The sequence below is a fragment of the Aplysia californica genome, unplaced genomic scaffold (genome assembly GCF_000002075.1).
Source record: "Aplysia californica isolate F4 #8 unplaced genomic scaffold, AplCal3.0 scaffold00266, whole genome shotgun sequence".
NCBI classification, from domain to species: Eukaryota; Metazoa; Mollusca; class Gastropoda; order Aplysiida; family Aplysiidae; genus Aplysia; species Aplysia californica.
Genome location: NW_004797536.1, coordinates 809,872 through 817,725, shown reverse-complemented (window position 1 = coordinate 817,725; position 7,854 = coordinate 809,872). Strand labels below are relative to the sequence as shown.

General features: G+C 41.6%; 1 protein-coding gene across 1 annotated transcript in view; it reads left to right on the top strand.

Annotated features, from left to right (window-relative positions):
- LOC101855734 (ethanolamine-phosphate cytidylyltransferase) overlaps positions 1 to 7,854 on the top strand; it is a gene marked incomplete in the record, with an annotated part of 36,894 nt that overhangs the window by 6,429 nt on the left and 22,611 nt on the right. The window contains 6 exon segments of the mRNA XM_013083985.2: positions 201 to 276; positions 1,961 to 2,027; positions 3,350 to 3,394; positions 4,201 to 4,267; positions 5,536 to 5,683; positions 6,106 to 6,182. Of these exon segments, the coding sequence (XP_012939439.1) occupies positions 201 to 276; positions 1,961 to 2,027; positions 3,350 to 3,394; positions 4,201 to 4,267; positions 5,536 to 5,683; positions 6,106 to 6,182 (480 nt within the window).

Below are 7,854 nucleotides of genomic sequence, written 5' to 3'. Positions count from 1 at the left end.
CTTGGAAGGATGGCCCAAGACAGAGATAAATGGAAGGAGCTTGTATGTGGCCTATACCTTGCCAGGGGTGAAAGGCACTGATGATGATGATATGTTTAGTACTATTCTTTTGAACCTCTTAACAGTTTTGTAAAACTCTCTGGTCACGGTCAGGTGATGAAGCCTACAGTTGTACTTTGATTGTTTGCTCCTCTGTGCAGGTGGTAGATCACGCCCCTTACGGCACGACCACCGCCATCTTGGACGAACACAAGTGCGACTTTTGTGTCCACGGAGGTAGGTGACCCCCCAAAAAAACAGCAGTTTCGAGATAGAGAGTTTTTTTTTATTTGTCAGTGCAATCATTTACGAGATCAAAGGCGTTCTTCTGAAATTTGAATTCTAAATTATTCAAATTCTAGTCACAGTTTCACTTTGATTTTTTCACACAAGTAGGGTAACTGATCAGGCTTTCGGTTTTGCTAAGTAAAAGATTTGGCGCCAGAAATAAAAAAAAGTGTTTTGTCAGCTTACGGCAGCTGTTGTCTTTCGTGGTTGGTTGGAGGATGCTCTCGTATGGTTTGTTCCTAACCTTCTTTTCCATCAAACACCTTATCTCTCCTACTTTTTTATGTTTGTTACTCTCTAGTAACACCTTTAATCTTCGGCACTTGTTAGCTATGGTTCAATAAATTGTGTTGCGAGTGCCGTAAATATCTTACTGTCATTGTTCTTTCTGAGGGAAACTGAGAGAGTGGTTGATTGGCGGGTGCTCAAGTGTGGTTCGCTTCTTCTCTTCTATCAAACATCTATCGTCTTTATCTCCCCTCCTTTCTTTGTCTGTTACTCGCTAGTAACACCTCTACGCTTCGACACTTGTTGCAAGTGCTGTAAAACTCTTAAATACAAAAACAAAACTAAATAAAACAAGCCAACAGTACCAAAACCTTTTTTTTTTTCCATCACGGACAGTGGCGGTCAACTTTGCTCTGTCCTGAGAGGGATTTTGTGCCTGTAAATTGTCGCAAACAGACGCTCTCGGCACGCTGTCAGTTTATGAAAAGTAAAGATATCAGGTACAATTTCTGTGGATGGCTTTGGTCTTCCTCGTCTTGGTATTCCCGCTGTGTCGTGAAGAGAAGAACAAAGTAAAGACACACTCATCCTCCTTACTCTCACCTTCACTCTCATCTTCACCCTCACCAACCTCCGACTTTCTGTTGGGTGGTTGATGGGTGCTCTGGTGTGGTTCGCTCCTGCTTTCTTATCAAACCTCTATCGGGGCTCTCGTGGTCTAGAGGTTAAGTTGTTCGCCTCTCATTCAATGGTCCCGGGTTCGAATCCGGAAAATGACGGAAAATTTTCTCTTCTCTAATATTTCTCCTGTCACCTCATTTCCTTTCCTCTAACAATGTTCTGTTGTCTGCTTTCAATTCCACTTTCTGCCCCTACCCCCTCACCTCTTTTGCCCCTTCCTCTGGGCTCCTGACTCTTTCTGCAGCCTTTCTACTGCTACTCCTTGGCTCCTCCTTACTGCTGTCTTTCTGCCACACCCCTGATCTTATGGTAGGTAAGATGTACACCTAGCCTTCTCGGATAAGGGCGAAAAACATCGGAGGTCCGGTGTGGAGGTTGCGCACGTTAAAGATCCCTTGGTAGTCCAAAATCGACAAGAGTAAGCTTCGGCCGCCACCCGGGCAAAATTCAAAATTTCCTACCAACTGAAAATGTTTAATGTGTCTTGCGCGCTTATATGACATTAGGCAGTTGCGAGTACAGTAAAACACTTACAAAAAACCTCTTCTTTTCCTGATCACTGCTACTTTTTTGCGTTTGTTTCTCTCTTGTAATACCTCAAATCTTCGTTGACTTATATAACCTTATTGTATTGCAAGTGCCTTAAAACGCTTTTATGAAAACTAAACTAAGCGACTTTTTATGTTTTTTAAAATGTTTTTTTTTTTTTTTTGGTCCTGTTCAGATGATGCCCCGATCCTCACAAATCCTGATGACATTTTGTGGAAGCTTCACGCTGTACACCGACTGAGGTAGATATCTTGCTGTTGTTGTGTTGTTGTTGTTGCTGTTGTTTCTGTTGTTGTTGTTGTTGTTGTTGCATTTGTGAGTACAATGTATTAGGATCATCAGAACCATGAGGTGAAAATCATGAAGGTTGTTACGATGAATTGGATGGAGGCAGGGGTGAAAAGTAAGGGAAGTCCCAGCTTCTGTTCCGCTCACAAGTACAACGGAAATTTATAATTTGAATGTTGGTACGATTTAATTTCGCTTCATCTTTTCCTGTGTTTGGCGGGTGCACTAATGTGGTAGGCTTCTTTTTTCCTATCAAACACACTTACTGTTCTTATCTCTTCTTCTTTTCTTTGTATGCTACTCTTTGGTAGCGGGTCGTAGGCGGGTGTCCTGCTGTGGTTTGTTCCTTCTTTCCTATGAAACATCTATCGTCCTTAAGGAGGGGGGGGGGGGGTACACATGAAGGTTATCTCTCTTATCAGTGGATCACATTTTACAAAATTTCACACATATAACAAGCATAGTATGGAGTCTTAAAATCCGCAATCAAATCTGAGAAAAAACAGTTTCGTTTCCATGCATACGGCGACCATATTGGATTTTGATAATATGTCTTACGTGATGAAAAACGCACTTAATTTTCATGAATATAGATTGGTTTATAGCATTCGTGTTAGCAAACATTACATCTACAAATTTGTCTGTTGAATTTTTCCTGAACGAATTAGACATTTTTAAATGAATTTCTACCTGAGTTAGTAATTCAAATTTGAAAAAAAAAAAGTTTCATTAAGAGTGAATGAAAATTGGTGGAGTTATTCAAACTCAAACAAGTGTATAGAAACACGCATTTGAGAAAACGGCGATGAAGAAAAATAATTTTAAAAAATGACTTTAGGAGGAAATGGTAGGGAAAAACATTCCTGGTATGGGAAGAAATAAAGCTTTAGGGTGTTCTTATGCAGTGAAAGAGTTGTTAGAGAGGCTGAAGAAGCTAAAAATGCCTATAACTCAAAATCCATAATTTTGAGTCGAATGGGGACTTTCTGGGAGTTGCGCCCCTCCCCCCTCCCTTAACTCTCTTTCTTCCTTATTTTTTGTGTTACTCTCTTGTTACACCTCTAATCTAATCTTCGGCACATATATAACCTAATTGTGTTGCAAGTGCTGTAAGACGTTTTCCAAAAATTAAACTAGCTCCTATTTGTGTTGTAAACGCCGTAAAAAGTATTATAACTAATAAAATATTGAAAATACAACAACCGCCCCCCCAACCCCCCCCCAGAAATATTAACTAAACTCTTCATTTTATTCCCCATCCCCCATCTACCAAAAGGTTTGCTAAAAGGATTGGAACCTCAACAACAAAGATAATACAAAGGTGAGCGAAACAGTTTTTTCTGTCCTATTCTGTCCTCCTTGTTTTCTGTGCGGGTTAAATAAACTGAGGTCCTTGCCTCTATACAAGAAAATTACAAATAGAATATAGTCCTTGCCTCAATACAACGATCTCAAAAATAGACCATGGCATTTACCTCAACACCAGACATTTCGGTGCCAAATACAAAAACGACAACTGAAGCTTGGAAATCAGTACCTATCTGCAAACACAAACACAAACACACGCACAAACACACACACACACACACACACACACACACACACACACACACACACACACACACACACACATACACACACACACACATACTCATACACACTCACACACACACAAACACACTCACACACACACACGTATACACACACACACAAACACACACACACACAAACACACGTGGGTGGTTGGCAGGTGCTCTGGTATGGTTTGCTCCCTCTTTCCTATCAAACAACTATCGTCTTTATCTCTCCTCCTTCTTTTTTATGTTTGTTCCTCCTCTTGTAACACCTCTGATTCTCGGCACTTATATGACCTAATTGTGTTGCAAGTGCCTTAAAACTCTTGCTAAAACTTTAAAAAATCACAAACACACACACACACACACACACACACACACACACATGCACACACACGTACACACACATACATAGATCTTCACACATTCACACACGCACCCATCATCCCATATACAAACACTTTTACCAACATTCACTTCTCAATGCATTTAAGAGAGAAAGTAATGTTTTGATGACTCTAGCTCAATCAAAAGCTGTTTTTCGTCATCCCAGGATTTTGGATCGTTCTTTACAATCAACGAGTGATGGTGAAGTCCAGTCTAACGGTTCCGCCCAACAGGTAAAGTGAAGTCCAGTCTAATGATTCTCTCCCTCTTAAAAAATGTTAGGTCCAATTTAATGATTCTGTCCTGCTTAAAGAAATGTTAGGTACAATCCAATGAGTCCGTCCTGGTTTAGGTAGTAATGTGTGTCCAATCTAATTCCGTCCTGCTTAAGGAAGTAATGTGTGTCCAATGTAATGATTCTGTGCGTTCAGAAGCTTACGGCCCGGTCCACGTTTGCTACTTGAACTGTCCACCTGGGTTTTTTTTTTTTACGGTGAATGTGTGTGGTTGGCGGGTGCTCTAGTGTGGTGTGCTCCTTCTGTGATATTTAAGCATCTGTCATCCTTCTCTTCTCTTTACTCAAACAAAACAAACATACCTTAGATGCTACGTCATTATGTGCGTTACGTCTTCATCTTTGTGGGTGGTTGGCTGAGATGCTCTGATGTGGTTACTCCTGTCCTGGCGTCCTTACTCCTCATCATTGTTTTTTTTAAAAATGTTATTCTCTAGTAAACCCCTAATCTTGGTACTCATTTGACCTATTCGTGATGTAACTTCCGCAAAACTCTCATCAAAACTTATTCTTAAAAACAAAAATTACAAGTATACATTATGGCCAAAACGCTGTGGTTTTCTTCGCTATGACAATGCTGTAGACCTTACTTGGTTATCGCATGGTAGGTCCTACTTCTTTACTTTCCCTTTTTTGCTTCTGTCTGTGCCCCCTCGGGGCGGTGCCACTGACTGAAGTGTCTTTAGGACATTCCCAAAAGGGGGGGGGGGCATTTCTCGTTCATGCACAGCAGAATTGTAAATGGGTTGATTCATCAATGTCACGCTCATAACTGTGCCTAATCTACAACAGGGAACTGCTGCTTTTTCTTTCCTAATCCTTACTATTGTCCTTTATCCTCTACTTCTTTTGTATTGACCCACTATTTCTGGGGTGCATTGATAGTCGAAGCAGACTTTGTGCTGTTGAAGCTAGAGAGGTGAGCAGAGTAAGGACTTCTCTGTTGACATCCACCGCTTGGTGCTCATATGACCTTATGCAGTTGCGAGCGCCGTAAAACCTCTACTAAAACTAAAACTAAAACTAAAACTTTCTGTCTGTCTGTCTTACATTTTTCTTAGCACCAAATGACCATTACTGAGTCGATGCATTTCTCTTTGCTCAAACACTCTGTTAAAGGGGTCACGTAGTGTTTTGCCCCTGTACATTAGCATTGGTTTTCCTGAACAAATAGCGTCAAGTAAAATTAAACAATGATTTCCCCAGACCGTCTCCGCGGGGGAATCTCAAGAGTCCGAGTTCGAGTCCAGCCATTTTCTGATCACGTCCTCAACAATGGCCAAATTCTCCAACCAGAAATCTCCTCAAGCAGGGGACACAGTGGTCTATGTGGCCGGCGCTTTCGACATTTTTCGTATCCTTATCGGCCCCTTTTGGGTCAAAGCCAGCGCTATCAATACGCCATTATTTTGCCATTTTTCTGAATCAAAACCCTTTCTTACAATATGCATCAAAGAAAAATATTTTGAGTCAAAGCCCCCCCCCCCTTAACAATAATATTATGCTGTTTTTGAATCACAGACCCTGTACCAATACGCCCTTTTTGGGCCAAAAACTCGCTCTGACAAACGCGCCTTTTTTTTTTTAAAGACCACTCTTACAACACTTCTATTACTTTAAACATTTTTCGATTCCTTCTCTGCTGCACTTCTCTCTCCAGTTCCAGCGTGCACTTGTACTCAGAATGATCTCGACATGAATGGCAATCTGTCTGTCTGTCTGTCTGTCTGTCTGTCTGTCTGTCTGTCCGGCCACTGACCTTGACTCATGACCCAGATACAGGACACCTGGACTTTCTCGAGAAGGCGGCGGCTTTGGGGGACTTCCTGTTGGTGGGGGTCCACTCTGATAGGGTGAGTCTGTCTGTCTGTCCGTCAGTCAGTCTGTCTGTCTGTCTGTCTGTCTGTCTGTCTGTCTGTCTGTCTGTCTCTTCGGAGCAAGTGTCATCAGAAAACAAGACGTTTGGTCCTGTAACAGTAATAGTCTTCATCTGTTACCGAAATGTGCAGAACATAGTCTGTTCATGACCAGTACAAACTTTCACCTGCCAGTAAAATCCAAATCTTCATGAATAGATCCACGCTTTAAGAACGGCATTTCTTTGATTATAGTATAGTGAAACGTATAGACTTGAGTGATATCAGAATCACTCGCGTCACAGACTGATTGTAAGCAAAGCCAGCCTGAGATTATATAATAAAGCATCCCCGGGGGGAACCGTACCCCAAAAGACAACACAAATAAACAATTTTTTAAATGCAAGAGTCAAAAGTACCCTCGAAACAGACCTTTATACACCAAACTGAACAAAACCACCTACACCCCCAGTGACATTGAAAGCGTCTGGGCTTTACCCAGAAACACGATCGATACAACAGCCTCAGAAACAATCGGCTGTTCCAGTGTTCGTCATAAGGAGATTCAGAAACTCCTTCAAAGAAAGAGAAAGCAAACCCGGTAACCCAAATCCCAGTCAAAACGAGACTCATTAAGGTCTTGAAAAGAACATCTTCTGAAGGTATACTATTATATTAGGGTACTGAAAAAGTTGTACTAATATTATATTATCTATATTAGGATACAGAATGAGACATGTTCATACACATATTTGGGTACAGAAATAGATGTATATATTAATTTTAAGATACAAATATAGATGTGTATATTATATTAGAGTACAGATAATGGTACAGAACTAGATGTGTGTATAAAACAGGAAACAGAAATATATGTGTTTATTATAAGGGTACATAAATAGGTATGTGTATAAGTTTTGTGTGAATATAAAAGGGTACATACATAGATAAGTGTATATATTAGGTTACAGAAATAAATGTGTGTATAAGTGGGTAAAAAATGGACGTCAATGTGCGTGTGCCAGAATGCAAAGGTAGACGCCACTTTGTCCATTGCTTTTGAACATAGATATAATAAAATCAGTGCTGGTTGTTTCTCACACACACAGTCCCACCCACCCCAAGCTACTGACTACGTATGGCTATAACCCCCTTCCCCATCCCACCCCTACTCCCACCCCTACCCCTACCTCCACTCCTACTCCCACCTTCATCCAACTCTTATCCTCACCCCTACCCAAACCCAACACACCCGACCCCCTCCCATATCCCCATCTCAACCCTATCAATATGTCTACATCCTCCTCTACCCTACTCCCACCTCTTCTCCGACCTCCACCCCCACCCCCATCTCCACGTCTACTCCACCCCTAACCCCACCTCTAACCCCACCTCCACCTCTACCCCCACACCCCGGTTCCTACAACAAAGACCAAGCAGCAGAAAAGCTAACGGTAAGTAAACTTGAAAATGTACTCACTCCGAGCAGTAGAGAATCAGTCATGTCGTCTTTTCCCCTGTTTCAGATGGTGAGATGGCGAAAAGGTCCCATCCACCCCCTGCTCAACTTGCAGGAGAGAGTGCTCCGGGTGTTAGCCACCAAGGTAATCACTGACTACCTGTAGTGTACCTAGAACATAATTAATGACTACAAATGGTGTAAATAATA